Here is a 24,718-nt window from a genome sequence, read left to right on the forward strand (position 1 = left end):
CCCAGGCTAGGACTGACAGCTTAAAGATCAACTTGCTATTTCATGTGATGTTATTTGCCTAGCATTGCAAGCCAAGGTAGGTTTTCTACAGCACAAGCATCCAGTTGGTCTGGACATCCTCAAGAATAAAGGAAGCTCTTTTATAGGGTTTTGTTCAGTTCACATTTCCACTTCAGTCCTTTTTGAACCATTCACTAAGATTTTATAATACCGAATCTCTATATCTTTAGCTGCAAATTCAAAGTAATATTCAGAAACACCTTTTTCAAACAGAAATGTGAGACACAAAGAAAATGGGATTGCCTCTTTATCCTTCTGTCTGGTGCTTTTGTACTCCTGTGAGAAATTTGTGGCGCATTTTTGAGTATTCACACTTCCTGATTGTGCCATTGGCTTCAGACTCTTCCAGTTCCAGGGAGATGATATTTATATTTTTGTTACATACAAGTCAAAACATGCAACTGCCTTCTCAACTCCCTCAGATCTTTCACAGGTTTATAGGCAAAAAGGTCATCTGCCTTAGGCAAAGGAACCTGCCAAGCACTCTGCTGTTAAAACTTCCCTGCTCTTTTATGGACATCCTGTTGTCATCTGGTGCTGCCTTTCTAGATGGGTAATCCTTCCTAGAGTATCCCAGAAATTGTTAAAAACACTTTTCTTTCTTGTGCTTGTGCAAATCTCACTGTACTCCAGCGTGGTATGGAATGATGGAACTATGAATAGCCCAACACTATAAAGCTTTGAATCCTATTACAAATAGCAGAGTGTGTTGATCCCTTTCCTGAAATTTCCAGCTAGTAACTGGGTTGCCAGAATAGCACAGCCTGTATTGAGATCCTATTTTGTTTCAGAAAGCCTGAGAAAAAGTATGCAGCAGTTAGTCTGACTCTGGTGAGCCAGGACTTGAGTCGTGCATGTCCTACAATATGGGTCAGGGATAACAGCAATTTTTATGAACAAAAATTATAGAGAGAACATTGTGGGGGTTTTTGGCTTTTTTTATGTTATGTGTGCTAGTGAAAGAAACTGTTGTCTTTCTAGTGGAGCATTGGAAATGATTGCATTGAACACTAGCTGCTGCTGACATCTGCAAGCAGCCTCGCAGAGATGGTGTGCTGGGCCTTAGCCTTCAAATTTAGAGGCACCACTGAGTCAAAATCTCCAGTGAGATGATGTTTGGTTTGTGCCTTCTGTCTTTTTGAAGCAGTGCAGCAGATGAGTGGACATTTGTCTGGGTCCTTGCAGCAGGCGTGCTTCTATCTGAGGATCAGTGTGTATTTAGATTTTCTGTGTAGGTTGTGTTTTCCTTTAGCTATATTAGCTGTGACGATGATACATAAGAAGTAAGGAAGTCTGTGCTTGGATCCGAGCAACTGCTGACAGCGTCTGCCTCCTGTGCTGAGGTTCACGGTGCTGGCCATCTGCAGAGCTACGGATCTTCTGCCTGGGGCGGGGAGTGAGAGAAGTGGCAGCAGAGGCACCTCCATCAAGTTCGTCACCCTGCTCCCCTTGCTCTAACAGTCACAGTTCAGGGAAGATCACAATTCAGGCACAGAACTGCTGGACTAATCTGTTTTTTGCTTTCCTTTCCTTTTAGAGAGACCATCTTTTGTGAAGAGACCAAGTAATTTGGCTGTAACTGTGGATGATAGTGCGGAGTTTAAGTGTGAGGCAAGAGGTGACCCAGTCCCTACAGTAAGATGGAGGAAAGATGATGGGGAATTACCAAAAGCAAGGTGTGGTACACAGAGTTACCATTTTATTGCATCTACCTTGGTATATGATGTAGTCATTCAACATCTGATAGCTAGCATTTATTTTTCTTGAATGGAGAAGGCCTGGCTTGACCTAATAAAACAGTTCTAGTTAGCACTGAGGTAACTTCTGTTTGAAGTTATAATTCATATTGAAACTTAAGAATGGCTTGTTCTCGAGCTTTTGTTGTGAGAACATGTCACAAATCCAACAAAAAATAGCTAAGTTCAGTCAGTAATATCTGATACAGATTAGTTCTTCACCTGAAGAGTCTTTTGAAATTACTAAAACTTATGGAGAATGTGTAACAGATAGATCATCAAGAAGTATATATTGGAATTGCAATTGTTATAAAGTGTAGTCTGGTAATGTATGTAGAAAGCTGCCTTGGTTATACATGTTTTTGTTACTAAGTTTCCAATTAACTATTTTTTTCCATCATTGCTCTAATTCAGACCAAAAAGTATAACACCTTATTAAAAAGAAATACATTCTGTGGTAGATTGTTTACTTATTTACTTTGGATTCCCATTATCAGTTAAAAACCTTTTAGAGGAGGGTATTGAAAAAAGAAACCCTGTAACAGTTGGCTCCAGCCATCCAAATCCAGCTTCCTGTCAATCTAGTCTATAGCTTTAATAAAAACTATAGCGTTTTTAAGAGAAAAATCTACTTCCCATAAAGAGAAACACATTGACTACATTATACAAAGAAGAGAAAAAAGGTGATGAAAGGAGAGGAAATGGTAAAAGGCCACGTTGTTCTTTAAAAAAAATTATTGAATGAATTGTGATTTATCTTGACTTCCAAGCAATTCTGATATTCTGGAGAACAATATTTTCTTTTCAACCATATTAAAAAAATCCTCCATTCAGATGGAAGAATTATACAGAGAATAATAACTATTATTACATTTACTTACTAGAAGAGTTCTATCAATTAAAATGTTCTGTGTTAGCGCTTTACAATTGTATTACAACAGTGAAATTCTACTGATGTCAGTAAAACTGACTCACATTGCAAATGAAATCAGAATTAGGTTTTCAAATATTTATATATATTTTGCTTTTAAAACTTTATTTTTACTTTATCAGTTTATAAGGATTTATACATATTTTTATTTCTAAAGGAAATATAGGAATAAAAATATTTGAGAGCGAACCCACCATATTTTTACCCTTTACAGAAATTGTACAAAGTTCTATTATTACTGTTCATTGTTCATTACTATGTATATTTAAAGATATGAAATCCGTGATGATCATACCTTGAAAATCCGGAAAGTTATGGCAGGAGACATGGGCTCGTATACTTGTGTTGCAGAAAATATGGTTGGAAAAGCTGAAGCGTCAGCAACTCTAACAGTTCAAGGTAAGAAAGTTTCTTTGCATGCTACTTCAATCTAGAATAAAGTTTATATTTTTGCATGGTGACTTTATAGAGTTGCTAAATGCAGAGTAGTTGAGTCTATACACAACTATTAGAGTTGCGACGCATGCAGGAACTCCATGCTGTGTTGTTTGCTGATGTTGCTTCTTTGAGCTTAATTCTTAAGAAATTGAAACACTTCACTTGTAAGATTTTTTGTAAGCAGTCTTTATGGTACTGGCATGGGAAACTGAATATGTTTTGAACTTCGGTGTGATCAGCATCATGTCACTTACAATATTTGTATCTGAAACCCTAACAGAAAGAGGAAAAACAGTGTTACCAAACTACGTTGCTTTAACTTGAAGAGTTATAAGTTCAAGTATCTGCCAAATTTTTTCAATTAAATATAGTAAAGAAGCAGTGAATAATAAATCTGTTTGTCTATCTTTTAATACACTAACCCAGACCACTGGAATTCCTGTTGCTTTTCCATTATAAAAGCGTATCGTAGCACTACTGTTTCTTTGTAAGATAAAAATTCAGTGGAACTCAGTGAACTAATATGTATAAAAATCCTTCATTGCCTTTATATACACAATCCAGATGTTCACTATTCAGATAATCCCTCTCTTCCTTTCCTGGCTAGCAGACAGGCAGTGATGTCATCCCGATGCTTTTTTCTAAGCACTGATGTCCTTCTGTCCTTTTCTCTGTTCAGTGGGAATTAGTCATTATGGAGTTCTGGGGAAGTACAGGCTTAAAAGTTTTTCTTTGGTAACAGGCCTCTATTTTGACACATTTACTGTAACAGGAAAGGTCTTGTCCTTAACCTGCTCTCCTTTTTCTACCAGAAACATTTGTTGTCCCTAACATCTGTAGCTGTTAGGAAAATAGGAGTTCTTCTGTTGAAGCTCTCATAAAACCAAGAATTTTGAGATGTTCTGTTTTGTTAGTCATCGTGATGTTTATACATCAAAACCGATACCTTATGTTTGCAAAATAACCAGCTCTTAAACTCAGTGTTTTAGAATAAACGATTAACACGTGAGCAGTAAGCACAGTCTATTCAAAAGAAAAAGACTGAATTATTTTTTAAATGGTGATTTGTTCTGAAGATCATGTCTTATATCAACTGTTAATCTTGTAAAATGTTAGTATTAAGAAAATTTGCTTTTTGACTGGTCGAGCAGTTGCATTTCCAGAAATAAGCTATTGGTAGACCTAATACTTTGTAGTCCTACTCAAAGTAATAAGCAAACACATTCTTGTAATCCCATTTAGGTTAGCGGTGCTACTCAGATATAAAATGACATAAATTTGTAGATGGTAGAGATCTAGAGTGAGATCTTTTGAATTTTTATAGTAAAATGCTACTTTTAAGGAATGTGATCATAACCTAAATCTGGTTGCAGCAAGATTCTTATTTTTTTTAGGTACTTCTATTATACAGTAGATATTTATATTGTAACAGCTTTGCTCTGCAGATATTATTATGGGATAATTTGTTTCCCAGTGTGAATGTATTACCTCCTGAGCCATTTGTCTGTACTAACATCTTTGTAGAAGGGAGTGATGTGAGAAACTGTAATGTGCAAGGCCAATTTATAGTTGGTAATGTAGTAAATTATGATCGAAATCCATTTATTAGAGTGTCCAGGAGACCTAGTTTTATGGGGGGGGGCGGAAGACTCCTCTAGAAAACATGCATTTTCTATTCAGATTTTTTCACATTTTCCTTCTTTTTCCTCCTTTTTTTCTTCTTCACTCCTCTCCCCCACTCTTCCCTTGTTTTAAACACTTTTTTTTGCGAAAGGTTCTGTTTTTTTACTACGCTCCATCTAGAGAAGTAGATCTGATCTAGTTTCAGTGCTAAAACAAAATTGATCTGGCTGTTCATGGACACACAGCTTTTTGAGGAGAATTCTTTTTTTTTTTTCGTATGGGTAGTATTTTTTCCAGGTGATTTAAGGAATGGAAATGACAAGCCTTTTCTGCACTTTTGGTAATTGTGACATGATCTGTTGACTGTTGGGTTTAATAAATGTGTGTTCTGCTATATAGAGTTATTCTGCCAAATAGAGTTATTTCAGTTACATATTTGTAAACAGAGGCCTGTGTTGCAAATCACGGCCTCAGAAGTTACAGCTGCCACTGTGAAGACTTGTTAAATTCAGCGAAGGCCAAAGAGGGGTTTTTGCTTGGGTTTGGGTTTGTCTGGGTTTTGTGTTGGTTTTTGGGGTTTTGTTTGGGGTTTTTTCCCCCTCAGTATCTCAGCAAAAGGCTGTGGTGCTTTCATGCCAGACTATATGCCAAAGAAAGAATATGGGAGTTGATAATTACAATCCCAGAAGATGGGTGTCTGTGTTAGGAAAGGGGCAGTCATCATCTGCCAAGTGCCTGTACAGTGGAACTGCTGCACTGAATGAAACATGGCACAAGAACTGTAAGCAGTGCTCTTCGGCACACTGCTTGGGCTTTAGGGTTGATAGCACTGCTAAGAAGAAAACATACCCTCTTCTGTACTCGTCACTTTTCAGGTCTGAAGCACTGTGATTGACTTGTGTATGCTCTGCACTGTACAGGGTTATCTAGGCTATTAAAAAGTGGAGTGTGCAGCACCAGGGCTAATTGAGATACCTAGGTGTCAGGGTTGTGTTGATGAAATGCGGCGAATAGCTAACCTGGTGTCTCAGCAGAGAGCTGCCCTGGGTCTGGTGGTATGATTACCTCCAGGACAGCTCTGACCCTGCTTGATCAAGCAGACGTTGGAGTGTGTAGTGTGTGCCCTGCAGTGCTCCCTGTCTCAGGCTGCACAGCCTCTGAGCCGGACGAATGGGCCCAGTTGGTGTCCATGGACTAGGAACTGTCAGCTCAGATAGTTCAACTATATATAATAGGATGCTAACCGCAGAAAGTACAAAAGAAGGGAGGGAATATCAATTCCAGTTTAATCTTCTTCCTGCTTACGGCACCAGCATTACAGATTCTGGTTATTGGAATCACTATTTTCCATTATACAGGCTCCTAACCTTGGGGGATTTTAAGTGTTTCCTACATGAAGTACAGATGCTGTATTTTTTTTTTTTTTGTGATTTCAGTCATATTGTTCCACCAAATCTGGAGTTCTGTATTGACAGAGAAGTTTGAACCCTTCACTTAGTCTTTTGCTATTGCAGCTTAAAAACATTTCCATCCTTGAAACCGTTTGTCAAGTTATCTTCTTTTCTCCTTGAAAATTAAATAGTTAAGAAAATGTAATTCTGCTGTTGTTTTCATTTTCCTAAAATTAGAGTGTCTGAGTCCACTGTTTTCATTTTGCAGCAATGTGCAGTGCATATGTAAAGCATCCAGAGACATTGCTAAATAACATGTGGAAGCCTTTCATTCAGGAGATGATTAATTATTAAATAAATACCTCAGTCAATACAAACTACCAGGAAACAGCTGAAAGTATAATACATTATATATTACCAATACATTATATTTTACCAAGTAGCTGATGTACTCCAGGAAAGGCAAACAGTGGCCAAAAGTGCATCTCTGGGACCAGCAGATCCCTCTCTTGCTCTAGCACGAAGCAAGTTGTATATATTTATTGTGTTTGTATTTAATACATATGCAAGATGATTTTCATGTTTTCATTAAGATTTCTGTTATGTGATTTTCTTAGTTTTATGCCTTGAAGCAGGACTGTAGAAATCATAATTTTACCTATTTCATTATTATATATATAAGTGAAGCCTATGTTCCTAAGACACACAAAATTACCAAAAATGCATGCCTCAGAACTTCAGTTCTAAAAGAGAATTAGTTTTACCATTTATGCAAATAGAAGTAGAGCTTCTTCAAGAATCTGCAAATTTCACATTTAATCATAAAAATGCTTTGAAGTAAATCTAACAACCAAAGGTTTTACATATTTTCCCCTACTTCCATTTGCTTTCTTCCCATTTGCAGTACTTAATTAGGCTTTTTTAGCATCTAATTTTGTACTCAGTTTATTATTTATACTGAAATGAGCTTTACTCTCTGATACAAGCAGAAATTATGGCTCCAATGGAAGTCCTACTGCGCAGTTGGCCAAGAACCATTATAACAATGACAGTGTAGTTGCTACTCAGCAGACATTAACATAGAAACAGGTCAAGTAGGTCAGTTGACTTGAGGACTTCACCAGGATAATACCAATGCTGTGGCTGTTGGTGACTGTTGGTTGGTCACCAGCAGGTTGGTAGTGAACAATCCTCAAACTCTTGAGTTCTTCTTAGCTCTTCTTCCTCAAGCAGTGGCTCTGGAGGAGCTCACAATACTTGTTACAGTGCTCTGCCTAATATGCACCTAAACATGCAGCAGCAGTGACTGAACCTTAAAATGTAAATTTTACCATTCAAAGGCACTAAACACATTCAGTGTTATCAGTTTGGCAGGAAAAAAGAATTCCTATGGAAATTACACTGGCCAATTCATATTTTACAGTGGTGATCTTTGATATCAAGGTTTTTTAGTTTATGATACATTAATTTTAGGGTTAACAGAGCTTGTCTGCAAGATGGATAGTGAGCAGAACTTTGAGTAGTCAACTGACAAGGAATTTTAATCTGAAAAGATGGCACATGCTTCAGGTCTGGAATTTCCTCCTCCTTGTACTTTGTACAAAGTAGCTTCAAGGCATGCTGTAAAAGATAGCTATTTGATAATGCTTCTGGGTAGGGCTAGAGTACCACCCGGAATGAAAAGGAATAGGACTTGTTTTTCATCTGTCAGATACCATATAAATGTTTCAACTGTGTCAGGCCGCTGGTACACATTATAAACTGGCTGTAAATGTAATTGCTTTATAGGTGTTTGAGCTACCTACATTAAAATAACAAAGACAAAATTCAGATCTCTATGGGATTACAAAAATGCTGTTGAGGTATATGGTGGTTATTATATGTTGCGGTGAACGCCTCACAGTATCATGAGTGAATTTAACCACTTGAATTTTAAAACTAAGATTTGGATTTAAATCTGAACTTGTTTACATGGTCTCTCTTTAAGTCAGTATTTCTCCTTTTGAAAGAACTGATTTTGGGCCATATTCTGTCTTCAGTCCCCATGAAAGAGGAAGGAAGAATAGTGATTGTCTATGAACTTCAGGGGTTTTTTAATTAATAAACTTTTGACAGGATGAATGAGGGAAACCATCTCTTGTGATTTGTTTAGCCTAAAGAGGCAGCCCTTTCCCCCTTAATGACTGCAGTAAACTATGACAGCACTTCAGATTTCTGTTAAAGTTCTGAGGAGTTTGACTGCCACCTATTTCTGATGAAAGAATACAAATCTTAAATGTTAATCAGAAGGAACTGAGGAGACTATCTGAAGAAGAGATTAGTGCCCTGAAGGTGTTTGTTCTGCTGATGCAACTGATGAACGCTAAGATTCCTGAAGCATTTCTAAAATACGGGTAAAAAAAAGAATCAATAAATATTTCAGAGAAATAAAAAAAAAAAAAAGTGATTTATAGTTGTTTCAAATCCATGTAACATATTTTGATAAATAACTGCTTCTGTGGTATTTAAGTTTTTAAATGGAGTTTTATTTTTTTAGAGAGTCTCACAATGGTGATAGCAAGTGCTTACAGGGAAATAACACTTCAAAACTTTTCAGATTCCTTCCTGCAATTTAGTACTTTGAAACAAGGACTTGAGACAGATGTTTCTGAGCAAGTAGAACAGGAGTCCAAATAATTTGCAGAAACATTACCACAAAAATAAGTTGGAGCTAGAAGCTTTCTCCTACTGAAAGGGTTTTATTTACTGTAAATTTCTTTAAAATCCTACCTTTTAATCACTTGCTGCAGAGAATTGAAGAAAGTGTATTTGTGTAGCATACTTAAGCACTCAATTAAAAGTAGCAAAGAAAATCTGAAGACCGTTTTCTAGTGCCTACAATTTCCTAAATCCCCCCACGGCCAGGGAAGAGTCAGTTGGTTTTGTGTCAGGCTTCACTGTTGCAGACTTTATTTTGTGACTGCTGTTCTAAAGATAACATTTCAATAATTCTGTCTTTGGAATAGACAAAGTAGAATTTTACTATAAGTTGTTGAGTTTTCAGATTTTTGGTTTTATGTATAAAATTAAACAGAGAGCAAGGAATAACAATTTTCATTGGTTGTTCACTGAACAGTACTTCTGCTATATGTTCATTCTGAAATAAACTTAGGCTTTATTAAATTATGCTAAACATCCATAAAAAGGTAATACGCACTTTATTTTTGCCTTGTTTATAGTCTGTAAGTCATTTTCATAAGGACTGTACAGTGATTATAGTGTACTCTTTGTTAGTTTACATACATCATCAAAATCAGTCATCTGAATTGGTTCTTGACAAAAAAACAGCTGACATAATAACAGTGCATTCAAAGATGAGTACCATTTGTTACCATGAATTATGTTTCGTTTGAACACTAAAATATTTTATTGTTAGGTGCTGAATAACACTCAAGAACTGGTAATAAAGTATCTTGCAGTCTCTATACACAAACTAGAACACCTAGTAGGCTCAGTATCAGAATCTTACGGTGCAAGAAAAAATGGCTTCTTCAGGTTAAACTGCTAAATAATCAAGTATGTTCACATTGTTTTCTGCAGGAGGTATCTGTGTGCTCCATTTGTCCCTATGACCACACATTAATTCCCAAAGTTTTGGGTTAATTTTTTTTTTTTCCATTTAAGTATGAAATATGATGAGAGGATTGAGAAGCAAAAAAACAAAGCTCTCTGGATGGCCATCAGGTCACTTGTCTTGTTCTCATCAACATCCTGTGCTTCTAAACACAGCATTGAAGGGGATTCTTTTGTCTTTGCATCTTTCAGTGGCATAATGAGAGCACACTTAGGACTTTCATCTCCTCAAATTAAACAGACGCTCTCTTTTTTGACACAGTTAAGGTAGCTCATTGATACTTGGGTCTCACTACAGAGGAAGAAGTCACCTGAGAGTTCTGCTGTGGTCCAGTCTTTCACCAGCAACATCTGATGGCCTTTTCTGTACCTCTTCCTTCAGAGTTCTTGGGTGCTCTGATCATGTCAGTTTTTCTCCTCGAAGAGTATAAGTAACCTAACTAAAGACTGAACCTCAAAACATGTTTGCTAAAATCCCTAGACCATCATAGCTACAGCAACACTTTTGTTTCAGACTACCAGCAGTTTTTCATAGCATTATCATCTTTTGACAGAGGAGAACCACTGCTTCACGGTATGAAAATCAGGCTGAATGTTCCTGATTTTTTTTAAAATTATTTTTGCACATTGTGTTTATTTCCTTAAGGAACTGGTTCCCTTTTCTACCTCCATCACAGTAAAAATTCCCAGTACCTGATGGATAATTCCATCTTGTATAGAATGTTGTATTTTTTGCTACTTACAATTAAAATTTGTTAATGTGTCACAGTTACCTTCCTGTTAACATTTTTAAAAAGTAAGTTCAGGTATTAGTGTCCCATATGTAAACTTGGGTTGTCTCTCTGTGGGGGAGTGGTGTCCCCATAAAAAGAAGTCCAGCTTTCTTTTCAGTTGACAGTATTCCTTATTGAGTACTGCATGCCCAAAATAAGGTTTTTTTAATGACCAAAAGTTACTTCACTGTAGAGATTGTCCTTCCATTTTTTAGTGTGTGTTTGGTATTCATTGATCATGGGGCTTTCGCCACTTTTCACAAGTACCTTTAACTTATTATAAGAAGGTTGGTATGGATTTCAGGTACTTCTTTCCAAGAAGAAAACTGTGCAATCATAAACAGCTAGGAAAAAAAATCCCACTCCGTTTCCTTGTCAGTTCTGCTGTCTTTTGCTGTAAGTCAAAAAATGCAGTAGGAAGCTCCTAAGAGTTCTTCAAATAGTATTCAGCTATCACAATCTTTTTCTACTTCTGCACAGCTTATTTAAAATTCATCTATCTTTTTTCACTGTTTTAAAAGGCTTTAGTATAAATATTTGTAGCCACGACTACTTAGATTGCAGCAGTGCCCAAAATTACCTCAGTTCTTTTTAAACACAGACGAAGACAACTCTTCTCCAAAAAGAGAAGCCTGGGAAACAGGACTCCACAGTTTACTGCATTACTCTAGTTTTTTTAAATAGATGGAATTAGACTTGCCCCAAGTGTGCTCTCTAAATTGTATTTGGTTTATTGGATGGTTTAGGAGGATCTAGAGCAAGGAAGGGGGAGGGGAAACTAGGAGAGGTACTTCTGAAGGACCTTAAATCCCTCCCTCCCTCCCTCTGTCTTATAACCCCCATATTTCCGATTTCTCTTGTCACCTCAAGGCAATGACTACAGGATTTATAAACGTTGTAAACTGCATACTACATGTATTAACCTGAAAAGTGCTACCTTTTAAAACCACACTGCAAAGTCTATTTCCACGTTTTTGATTTTAATCATAGAAATCTTCATCGACTCCCACAGAAGGAGACCATAAACTTTCTTATTTCGTAGCTAGTATCAGCAAATAGTTGAAAATCAGTTGCAAATCAAAAATCTCACTTGAGTTCATTTTACACAGGTCTCTTCTCACAAATTTTTGCAGTAGGTTCCTCCCTCCCACGCATATGAGCATATGGAGCCCTTTTCATCTCCACTTTTTGAGTGTTTTAAAGGGAAGATTCATTAGCCTGCTATGAGGCAGACATTAAGATAATACTGTTCCACAACTGCGACACTGCTGAGATAGAGCCAGTTTTTACTACCCAGCCCCATCAATTAGAGTTGAGGAGGGAAGTACCTCTCAGCCTAAATTAAATCTCAAAATGGCCAGAAATCCATAAGGAGTTAATGCCATTTGATAGCTCTTGAATAGCACCCAAGCAGGAGGTCTGGTTAATGTACAGATCTGGTGCTGTTTATCAGCAGAGGGTGGAGTTTGAGCCACCAAAGAGAGTAGAGAAGCTTAGTGACATTTTAATGACGATAATGAAACCAACAAACTGTTGAAACAAATTGCTTGTTGCTCCCACCGCAGAGCTGAGAACAGATACCTTCCTGCTTGCTGCAGGAGGGAAAATCATTGATTTTGAATCCATGGCACTTTAAGTTGATCTCTAAAACTGGTTCTGGAGTTGATGATGTTGAACTGCCACACTGTGTGTGTTTAGGTGCGTGTTCTAAAGCCATATCCTTGCCTATGTCTCTGCCTGGTATGTGTACCAGCTCTAAATGCACTTACATTTTCAAGACTATTTGGGCTGTCGGCACCAAGGAACGATACTTGCCTTTTTTTGTCATCAGACCACTTTCTCACAGAGCACGTTATCTCTCCAGAGTACACACAGGCACCTGCCCTTTTTCTCCAGGTACCAAGTCAAGAGGCATAAGCTAAATCCAACCTTCCAGGCACATGCCCTCTGCTGAGAATGAGAGAATATATTCTGCCCTGCATGGTCAGAGTGTCATGGTGGTGTGGCTACCAGGTTTCCAGACTGCAGCTGCCTCATGACTGCTGGCTTGAGATGCAGCCGGGTAAGCACACAGTGAGCAGTGCAGGTGGCAGCCCACCAGTACCCTAAGAGTGGCACTTTGGTGTAGGGCACAGACTCTAGCTAGTCTGTTTCTAAGTTGCTGCCCAGCATGTGACAAGTCTTCACTATTCAGACAGAAGAGAGAATGTGGGTCAATTGTAAACAAAAAATAAATACAAACAAAAAATAAAAACTCATTGGGAAGTATGTAGAGGAACACAGCAGCAAAATGATACTGAGATTTTCCTTTTACTACCCTTTTCTGTGCATGAACCTGAAATGTTGTTACAGGTATCTAGGGCTCCACTACTTCTAAAGGTGATCTTACTATTTTTCCTCATACTCGGTCAGCTGCTTTCTATCTTAATTTTATTCTGTTACTTATAGTACTATTATAGAAAACAATTAATTTGTTTCTTTTCCAATCGGTTAGATTTCTATCTTCTTGCCTTTGGTAGCTTTGAAGTTACCATAGTCATATATTCCTTTAAATTTAAGAAGCGCTTATCTGACACATCAGCAGCAATCCAAACCAGGTTTTTTCCAGTCATCATAAATGTAATAAACCATGATCACTCCCTTGCTGAGGGTTTGGAATTACAAGTCATCACTTTTGATTTGAAACCTCAAAAATCTCATGTAAACATTTTGCTTCAGCTATATGGCTGTGGCATACTTGGCGCCAGACTGTTAGACCTTTCCTCAGAAGTTTGTACTGCACTGTATCACACTTCGTGATCTGGGTCTGTGTACTGTGAAAGTATTCGTGGTGACTAAGGGTGACCCAGTCTGGTCCTACATGAATGCTAATTTTTAGCAGAAAATCTGGGAAAATATGAATTTATATATGTAGCTAGACCTCAGGAACTGACAGCTGAAAATAGAGAGACCAATAAGGATGAAAAGCGATATACACCAATTCTTTTGTAATGTACCTGGTGTTATTTCCCCATATTTTTCACAGGTTGAAGCCAGGAGACAGCTGAGTGGCAGCATTTATATTTTTTCAGAACAAGAGATTTTGGCCTTCCTTTACTTCTCTGTAGAAGGTGATACTTTTTACAAATGACTGCAGGGAGATGTGCTTATCAAGGATATTGGGTGTTTCAGATTGCTTTGATAAGAACAAATAGCCTACAAATCACTAGATAAGGAATGAAACATGGCATATTGTCTTTAACTATCTCCCTTAATAATAGTTTTTGCAAAACACCAACATAAATATCTGGTAGTCATGTTGCAGAAAGGCGTTCAGTTGTCCTTGTTCAGATACTTAAGGTAAAAAGTACTTAATTAGATTCCAGAGTTTAGCAGGCCTAGCAATGAAACATTTATGAACAGAAGAAGTTGGCAGCTTTTTAGCTGAATTTTTGCTTGGAATTAGGGAAGGAATTGGAAAATAAAATTGTTCAGAACGAATTTATTTTCTTTAAGGAGTGAGCAGTCAGTGTCTGACCAGTTTGCTAAACGTACTCAGCCTCTGACATTTGCTCTCCATATAACTCTAGTACCCAAATTTTCTGTACCCACTCAGAGGTTATAAACAGTGGGTTTCTCACCCACTCATTTCATACTGAGATTATAAACAGCTGACTTTCCATTCTACAGAATGAAGCATTCTTTAGAACTGCAATGCTTCATGACAGATAATGTCTCTATCTCTGTACTCTCTCTGTTGCTGGCTCTGGAGTTGCTCCTCTCACACTGTCTAGTCTCTATCTGGCCAACTGCATCAGAAATGCCTGCTCTCGAGGTCCACTGTCTCTTCCAGCACATGGGCTCATAGTCTCATCCCATCTCCTACCAGTTTGTTTTTACAGGCACATTCAACCTCATATTTTTCGCTCAAACTGGGATTAATGTATCACAACATTAATTGAAAGACATCTAGATTTCATTGTGACTGCCATTTCCTAGATTAGTCATATGGCCAAGGATTTATACAGACACTAAAGACTGTATATGAGCTTGATGGTTGTATGTAATTATTGGCCTGAGGTTGGGATTGTTTCATTTCTCTGGTGCAGAATTATACTTTCTTGCTTTAGCCTTCCATGGGTGCCAAGCAGTCCTTGAAGATGTGAAGTTTTTTATTTAAATAATCAAAAATTAAACACATTGAGCTTAAATCGAAAGTATTCAACTTGTGTCAGCTGAATAACAAGATGTCTTCTGAGCACCAGGAAGTTATTCATAAATAGTAACAGCCAGAACAGTAATTAATGAGTATTTAACGTGCAGAACAAAATACTGTTGAGTAAAAGCACCACTTCGAATTTCAGGATCTCAAAAGCACCTTGCTAGTACAAATGAATGAAAATTTCTATTTTACTCTCTTTGAGATAGGTAATTACTACCCCAGCTTTCAAGAATGGGGTACTTGAAGTTTATAGCTTGTCCAATATCAGACTAAGAAATAGACACAACCCTGTAATATTTAATTCTAAATATGAGGAAACCTATGAGTTACAGAGAAACACTAGATTGACATTTACATTCACCTTTGTGAGAAGAAGGACAAAATGTGTTATTTAGAGATGTAGGCATTACACACAGTATGTTGAGGTCTCAGGTACCTGTAAAGAAGGGCTGAGAGAATAGGGCTCGCATGCAGCTTGGAGAGGTGGCTTCGGGGTGGACATAAAAGCAGTCCCCAATACCTACAGAGAGGTTGTCAGTAAGATGGAGCCAGGCTCGTCACAGTGGTGCATGGTGGGGAGGGCTAGAGACAATGGATTTTAGTTGAAACAAGGGAGATTAAGGCTGGATATGAGGAGAAATTACTTCACTGGGTGGACAGTCAAGCAGTGGAGCAGGTTGCCCAGAGGGCCTGTGCATTCTTAGTACTTGGAAGTTTTCAAGACCCAGCTGGATCAAGCCCTGTGCAACCTCTTCTGGCCCTATAGCTGACCCTGCTTGAGCAGGAGGTTGGACTAGAGACCCCCAAGGTTGCTTCCAACCTGATTATGCTATGACCCTACAATACTGCATCTGTCAAATACAACAGTTGCTCCATTAATATGTCAGCTATACTAGTCTGTAGTTTAAGTTCTAAAACTGCAAATTCCTACTCCTGCGAGTGGATTTAATGATATCAGTAGTCCCACTGAGGTTGATAGGATTGCTGGCAAGAATAAGGCATTAACAGATCACGTCACTAGTCTGGAAACCACTTTTCTTTTGGTTTTTATTCAGTGACTGGACACGTCTTCCATGAAAAACATCACATCAAGGAAATTATGTGAAAGGCAAAAATATTATTCCTTTGGTATTTGTGGTTTTACATGGTAACTTCCTATCTTTACAAACAGGTTATTCCCCCTAATTGCCATGTGAAAAGCCACGATTAACACAGGGAAAATGAATTTACTTTATAGTTGAAAGTGCTGTCAAATAAAATGTGCCATAATAGAGAAAAAGCTACTTACTTCTCAGTTTTAGTAACCTTAGATATCAGTAGGATGTAAATCAAACTGAGAAAGTGGTCTTTGTTGTAGTTGATGCAATTATTGTTGTTCTTTTAAACCACATGATGTCCCTCTGACAGAACTGTTTATATTTTTCTACGAAATGTCACCCTTTGCCTTTGCCAGAGATTTGCAACCAATGTGCTGCCCTGTTTCTACAGGGATTTATTTTCATGTATCAGTATCCCCTCTCATATTACAGGTGGGCAAAAAAATACATTTGCTTGACAGGTTTATTTTTGACCTACAATAACAAAACCATCTGGTAGAAAGAAAAGTGGAAATTCAGCACTTACAAGTTAATTTAATTTGTATTTTATTTGTAGAAATGTAATTGAGCAACCAAGACAAATTTCTACCTGTTAGAAATTTTCAAGTGAGCTTTCAGTAGAGGGCTTAGGCAGCTTTGCATTGCTACCAAGAAGGCTGAACTTTTCTCTTTTTGGCACTACTTAAGTAATGGAAAATTGGTAATTTAGAGTTACTTCATCTGTGCAAGAATTGCATCCTGTTAACTCTCTTGCCAGGCTATTTCATGTAGAATGAGAGTTGTGTTTTATGGAGAAGCATTTCTAATTCCAGAGCAGGTCAGACTGTAATTGCAAGTTTAGTAGAGAGCTTTTCACTTAAAAAGGAGTAGTTGCTGTGTAATACACTTACACACAATCAAGAGTACCTAGGAGCTGAGTCTTGGGAATGAGCATATTTATCTCAGGAATTCTTGTGTATCATTTCTTGGCCACTCCTCTTACAAGTCATTGACTTGCAGATAAGCTGAGCAGAATAATGCATGCTGATTTTCTCTTTGAGAAATACTGAACCCACACACTTAAAGAAAGCTAATGTACATCCAGAATACTTCCTTAAAATTTCAAATCTTTGAAAAACAGTAATTTCAACTTCCTGTGTTTGGCATTATTTCCTAAAAAAAAAAGTCTCCAATAACGTAAAACCTAAATTCTCGATATCATCTGGTTTGGGGGCATTTGGTTGCAGCTTCTTACCTTTAACATGATCCAAATTACAATATCACATCTGATTCTCTTTCTCCTTCATTTTCGTAATACACCTGGAGTCTTCTCTATTTATTTGAACAGTAAGCCAGTATTCCTCATGTCTAATGAATGTTGGCAGACTGGATATTATTAGTTTTTTCAGAGGATGGTGTGTTGCAGGTGCTTACCAACTTGATGTGAAAGTGTACCCTGCTGAACAATAGTTGTTGTACTCTCAAGATGAAGGATAAAACCAAAGTCTGGGTATTTGTAACATGCATTAAAAAAATTACGTATTTTTGGACTTTTACTGTAATTATACCAACTATCCTTTTTTGATTGACTTTTTTGTCAGTATCTGTGTATATTTTGAAAACTCATGATTTTTGATTTTATATTCCAATCTGTTCTTTCAATTAGTGATAGGTGCTTGGAATGCTTTCTAATATGCCTTTCCTTTATAAGCGAAGTTAGCCTGCCAAAATCTGTGCCATTTCAAAGTTCATGAAAATTTTCAACTATGGTTGAAAGATAATTTAATATTAGCTAATTTAGCACTGACAATTTCTGTTGAAAAATCTAATAGATGCAATAAATCTGTGGTTTTGAACATTCTAGTGAAATGAGGGGGTGGGAAGAAAAGGGTTAAGAATCTTTTCAAATTAATTGTGGTTTACTTTGCATTTGCAGCTTAATAGTGAGCCTTCTGACCTTGATACAGTGATCTTAAACTAAAGAAATTGGTGTGTGGGTGAAATGCCTTGGCATATTACTACTTTTTTAATAAACTTCCTTTGTAATAGCAATTAGCCTCAGAAAAGTATTTTCCGTTTGTAGATGTTTGAATGCTTTAGAAAGCGTATAAATGTCACTGTTCCATTTCAGCAATGTTGCAAATTGATATTTACTGGAGATTTCAAGTTAATTTTACCATGGAAAGCTCTTTGCAGAGAAATAATGATAAAATGAAAAAAAATTTTACTCAAGGTTACACAACAGTTCATTGCAAAGACTTGGAGTAGAACACAGGTTGCCTGAACATTATTTCAGTCTGTTACCCATTTTCCTCTATAGCCTACTTTCAGCATTTGATAGAGACTTCTGCTTAAAAATCAAATAATAAATATGTGGTTCAACATTTTGAACCTATTTCTCATATATTAGAATATATGTGTACTTTCTAAGGTCCTTACCAATGGTCCTTTTTATTTTTTTTTTTAATTTTGCTTTATTCTTTGCTTTGTTTCATATCCAATTTTATTTATTCCATGTTTTCTTTTTGTTTTGTTTTTGTTTTTAGTTGTGTCTGGTAAGTTGAAATTTTATTGGCCATCTTCTAGTCATCGTATCACTGTGACGGGAACTTCTCCTCCCCTTCCCATCCATCCCCTTCCATGTCCTTCAACCAGTCAGCTCCCATCTTTTACTTGTTATTGACAAGACACATCGCACAGAATAAATTCTGCATGAAGTATGGGTAACTTAATGGCAAAGAGAAAGGTAATGGGTTGCTAACTTTCTGTCTGTTTTTACATGATGTAATGAGACAAATCCTAATGTCTTTTTTCTTCAGTGGCTGCATTCGTTGAACTTCAAAGTGTTCTATAAAAAATTATTTTTCTTTTAAAGTACTCAAGGATAGAAGTTGTTCTTTCCTTAAGTGGATTATTATTTGGGCATGTTTTACAGTATATTCATCACATACTGCACATATGTGACCCAAGGTGTGAAAGCGAACTGAAGTTAAAAAAGGACAGTGAAAATGCTTCCAGTACAGTGAACTTTGAATGGAATTTAATAACAAAGTTTCACTTAACCCTGGTGTAATTCTTTTGACATTGAAGCTAATAGGATATTTATTATTTTCCTTAATTGCAATAGATTTAGAATAATACACATATGCATAATATGCATATGTATTTAGAGTAATATACATACAAAATACATATTTAGAATAATGTCTAGATAAACATATAGCTATTCACATTTTATAAATTGTACTATGGTTACCTGAAAGACTGAATTTCCCCTTATTTCTTGTGTTCGGTAGACCCTGACCAGTCATCTTCAGGTACCAGAATCACAAGCATTCAGCTGTTTCTCCAGTGGTCAGAACCATTTTAATCTCTTTACAGCTGTACCTATTCTCAAGTTCAATAAAATCTGAAACCTTATAAATCCTATGCACTAGCACAGGATTTAGAAACCCTCGGTTTCATTTTGTCTGGCATTGTGTCACAGACTAATACAGAACCAGCCAAGCCCTAAATTTAACAGTATGCTAAATTTATTCTTGTTATTAGCATCCAAAAGCATAACAAAGGTGCTTCACGCTCATCTCCATTTTCCCCATCATACCGTGCAACCCTGTGGCAAACCCCCAACAGGTTTACCTTCCATTCTAAATTAAACATGCTGTCATGTCAAAGTCTTCCCACATCTTCTTCCAAGGTATTGATTGAATGTTTCAGAGCTAAATGTTTTGAAGTCTGCTAATTGCTGTAGGTCAATCTGACATTCACTCTGGATAGTTTCTTATCAAAGGCAATTCTAGGAAAGGTAGCATTTGCATCCAAATTCAAATAATAATATGTTGTGCTTTAAAAATTCCTCCCAAAGCAGGAGGGTCATAGGAAGAGTATATTCCAATATGAACTCAATAGGAGCAGAGACACAAGGCGTGAGGAACAGATAACTGAAAGTATTGGCTTACGGGAACACTGAAAGCAATTTTTTTAGAAAGAAGTTTGAGTGCTGTTGAATTCATCCTAGATAAACCCACAATTACTTCAGGTTTATAAAACACACTGAATGATATCTTTAAATGATATGATTCACAGTCTTTTTAAAGGAAAATCTTGTAAATACAGAAATATTTGTAAGACAAAAAAAAAAAAACAACACCAAAACCATTTTAGTTATTAAAGTCAGATTCAAAACATCCCCTTTATTCTCAACTCAAAGAAGAGGGAGAGCATAATTAGTTTTGGACAAATGATCAGAAGGAATTGGAAATTAATAAGTAAATGGACTTTCATTTAATGCACATTTTTCAAGAAGTGAGAGTTAACAGCCTATAAAACAAGCTAGATTTTTTATGTGCTAGCCCCATCAAGATAGCTAATGCTGTCATCTATGTTGATTTTTTTTAATTTTACTGACATGATTTTTTGACATTCTATTTACTACTAGATGAAGGGGTTGTTGAAGTCTGTATAAATCAAACAGTTTGGACAATGCTGTCTGTATTTATAATGTTAGGCTGAGCAGATGTTTCAAATTTGCCTTCATTTGCATATATATTTTGTTTGAACATGCCCTTGCCTATGTAAATGAGGAAGACATTTAGCTTTGCTGTTCCTTTAAATTCATTCCTGTTCAGTAATTGGACTGAAGATTTTAAATGGTTATAATTCATTCAGTAGTATTTCTGGGGCTTTTGTCTAAATTTTTTTGAGACCCCAACTACATCAGAAGTCTCTTGTATAAGCAATTAAGTGCTTTTTCTCTCCTCAGCTTTTCTAAATCAAAGATGATGACTTTTGTGCATGTAAGCCTGAATTCATAGTTACTCAACAGTGTTTATTGCAGCCCTTGACAAAGTGTGGCCTGTGGGCCAATTGTCCCTCAAAGATTTCACCATTCTGACTTATAGCCATACTCCTCCTTTAAAAACCAAATTGTAACAAATTTGCTTGTATTGGTGACTTGCTCTGCAAGTTTTCTCATTAAGTCGGGGAGACTGACTTCCTTGTATAAGTGATCAGTCATAAAGGCATGTGATGCACAGTCAGTGTGTTCATTGGGAGGTCCAGCAACAGAAAAGATGATCTGAATGATGCTGAAGCAGTGGCTGTTAGAGAGTGATGTGTCTTTGTGCTGCTTCTCCTTCTTAAAGAAACTTAACTATCCTGTTTTACACCATTTAAAGTCAGTAGGCAAATTGTGCTTTCAAACAGGCTAACTTTGGTCTTCTGATAGTAGTGTGATTTTTTTTTTTTTTTTTTTTTTTTCCCTGGTATTTTCCTTTCAGAGCCTCCACAGTTTGTTGTAAAGCCTCGAGATCAGGTAGCTGCACTGGGGAGAACAGTGACTTTCCAGTGTGAAGCAACTGGAAACCCTCAGCCAGCCATCTTTTGGCGGAGAGAAGGAAGTCAGGTAAAACAACTTTTCTGTCCCTTCTTCCTGGCAGTTTCTTGAAGAGATGATGTCACATGAGAAAAAAATACTTTAATTATTGTTTTAAAGATGTGGAAAATAGGTCTAGAGCTTCAAGATGATGGATATTTCTTCTCTGCTTCCAAGTCACATGCATGCTAGGTGATGTCAGCCTTAATAGAAAGGATATCTATGTTTTGCTCAATCTCCCATTTTCTCCATGAGTATAAAAATAAATCTATGAAACAACTAGAAACATTCCATGTTTCACTACTATGAAAATCTTTTTCACCTAACAGGGAGAAGTTTTAAGAGATGAAGAGATGACTAATACTGAAGTTTGTTTGAACTCCCAAACACTCCTAAATTTTCAGAAAGTTTGGTTCTGGGTTTATGGTGCAGCTATTAAGTTTGCCATGTGTTTGTCTGTGACAAACTACACCATTTGCTGTATTGATCTGGATCACTGCATGGGTCGGACTCTAGTTTGGGGCTAAGGAGATCTACATTCCCACTCAGTCAGTTGGCTGACAAGTCATACCTGAATAGGTCACTTTTTCTCCCAGCTTCATTATTTGAATGGGAGGGAAAAATATTTTCAGCTTCTTTATAAACGATCTTGAAAACCAGTGGGTGAAACACAATACAGCACGGCAAGAGAATCACAGTTTTCTTTCAGAGTCATCTTTTGAAGGAGGGATGTGACACAAAGTATTCTTTATTGGAAGGAAAGAAGGAATATGGGATTCTGGTTTTCCCGTGAATGAAGGAATGAATGGTGCAATAGCATATGACAGGGTTCTTTGTGTTACAAAACAATAGGGCAGAGAAATTGAGAATGTTTAGAGATTGGCTTCTTTACTCCATTTGCAACATTTCTGTCTAAATGCCTAAGTATAACTAGACTGCTGACCAAATTTAGATTATCATCTTCAATGACATAATTATACCAGTATATTATGTTTGTATTTTTGTGTGACGTAGATTTTTTTTTTTTTTTAATTGCCAAGTGTTGTCTAGTACATAAATTTCTGGGTCATTTTTGACTCTGCTGAGTGGTGACCACTTGTGATGATTGAGGGAACTGGAGGAGGAGGCCAGTGCATAGTGTTTGCTAATACTGAAGTAGAGGATGTTGTGTCCCGTTTCTTTGGATGATTTTTGGAAATGCAGAGTGTAGTTAGGCAAGAAAGAGAGCTAAAAAATAGCCTCTGTGACCTGAAAGTATTCTCATTAACAAATTGTTCAGCCATAGGTAGAAATTCGGAATCAGTATTTTGTGTAAAGGACTTGTATTATTTTGATTGCAGTTCTGATTTTTGACCGCTGTTGGTAAATACTATGTAATTCATACCAAAACTATCCAAGTAGAAACTAGCATAGGATTTAATTCTATATTATTAGACTCGTTACAAAACACAAACACTATGATTAGAGAAACCTGAACAGCATCTCTTTTTAAAAAAGTGTTCCATTCTTAGGAAGGTGGCAAAAGTTGAAATACGAATAAGTAAACCAACAGCTCCATTTAAATAAAATAAATAGAATGCCCTGGAGTAAGTTCTAAAAAAGGATGTTAAAGCAAATTACTCAGGTTTACCACAGTTGCTTGCACCATTACGGTATCTGTACATAACACATCTGTGCTAGTGCCTGTTAAACTTTATGTAAAGCCCAACATTGACCATAGAGGGTGTTAGAGCAATCCCAAAAGATTTGCATAATTATGTGTGCATATCTGCCCCTATTTTATCACAAAAAATCTTATTAAAGGTCTTCACGTTGTGGTGTAGACATGGTTAAGGTATGAAGAGCAGAACGTTTTATGTATAATGTGAAAAGATTAATTTGTTTAGATATATTAAAGTTAAGCTTGTTGATGTTTGAATTTAACCCTTTTCCCCCCTTTCTTTCCTATACATCTTGTAGAATCTGCTTTTCTCATACCAACCCCCTCAGTCATCCAGCCGATTTTCAGTTTCCCAGACAGGAGACCTCACTATTACCAATGTCCAGAGATCTGATGTTGGGTACTATATCTGCCAGACTTTAAATGTTGCAGGAAGTATCATAACAAAAGCCTACTTGGAAGTTACTGATGGTAATGATACTTTTATTTTATTTTATTTTTATTTTTATTTTTATTTGAAGACAGCAGTGGAATGATATGACACTACTTTGAAATCTGCTTTGAAGAAATGCAGATTGCATGTGTCTTTGAACATAAAAATCCTGTTTTGGCCATCACTGTCAGGGGTTTAAAATTTTGGATATTGTCTAACACTGTATTTCCAGTTTTTATTTAGTGAACATACTTCAGTGTATGTATTTCTGTCAGATCTGTAAATTTATCTGGCTCTTTTTTAGCTTACCCCACTAGATTTAGTTTACTTTCAGATTGCTTGCTGCCTAGATCTTTATCCCTATTATTGTGTGTCCATTTGCTTATCATCTTCATTTACCTGTTTTTTTCCCTGCTTTTTAATATTGCAGTATAGCAAGCGAAAAACTTCGATCTGTATGGAAGTCAGTAGAATAACATACGAATTAATATTGGTATACATTGTTTTTTAGGAGCAGTTGGGAAAAATATTTAAGATGAAACAGCTAGAGGGAGCATGACTGCAAGCAGTAATATATGCTGATGTGAGGCCAATTTGCCAATTATCAGAAATACTTCATATTTTTAATAGCAAAGTTACACAGGAAAAATCTTAGCACTTATGGAAAAAGAGGATAAGTGCAGTCTGTGGAGAGACTCTGAGGGGAGAGAAGCTGTTGTCAGAGAAGAGTTTCCATAAACTAGGCCTTTGCCCTGTAGAAAACATAGAAATAGTGCAGTACTAGAAACGTGCAGTGAACCTGGAGAATAAAATTGTTTATTTACACCCACCGGACTGAGATTGTTTGGAGGAATAGGACTGCATCCTTTCTGGTTTCTCACAAGTGGTAAACCACATTTCTTAATCCACTTTTATCCATTTTTCATTGGGGAGAAGGCCATGGCAAGGTGAGAAATAAATTTTAAAAAGAAAATTAAGAAAATTAAGAGTTTTTCTGTTAATGACTATGCCATCTGAACTTGGAAAAAAATCAAATTAAATATATTTCCTTTACTATGATTATATGCTTTGGATTGATCTGATGGGTAGTTGTTTCATGTAATGTCTTGGGACAATATTTTTTGGTACTTTTATAAAAGTGAAGGCAGGATATGCAGGATGATACCCTGGTATTCCTAAAGGTAATAGAAGTTGCCATCAAGCCATGGATTTCAGTGGCATTAGATATCTCCTGTAGAGCACAGATCGGCCAGCCTCTTAACCACTGATAACTGCAAAGCTCCTTACAAACTTGTCAAATACAAACTATTTTTGACCGTCTCTTCAGAGAGATGCTAATGGCCTCACAGTGCATTGCAGTGCATTGCAACAGGTTAGGACAAGAAGTAAAGGATAAATTATGCAGTTGAA

At 36.8% G+C, this 24,718-nt stretch overlaps 1 protein-coding gene across 1 annotated transcript in view; it reads left to right on the plus strand.

The window, feature by feature from the left end:
- ROBO1 (roundabout guidance receptor 1) overlaps positions 1-24,718 on the plus strand; it is a 381,747-nt gene that overhangs the window by 297,984 nt on the left and 59,045 nt on the right. Inside the window, exons 5-8 of the mRNA XM_074816706.1 lie at positions 1,598-1,736; positions 2,999-3,126; positions 21,121-21,245; positions 23,175-23,346. Of these exons, the coding sequence (XP_074672807.1) occupies positions 1,598-1,736; positions 2,999-3,126; positions 21,121-21,245; positions 23,175-23,346 (564 nt within the window). The remainder of the gene's footprint in view (positions 1-1,597; positions 1,737-2,998; positions 3,127-21,120; positions 21,246-23,174; positions 23,347-24,718) is intronic.

Source organism: Strix aluco, chromosome 2 (assembly GCF_031877795.1).
Source record: "Strix aluco isolate bStrAlu1 chromosome 2, bStrAlu1.hap1, whole genome shotgun sequence".
NCBI classification, from domain to species: Eukaryota; Metazoa; Chordata; class Aves; order Strigiformes; family Strigidae; genus Strix; species Strix aluco.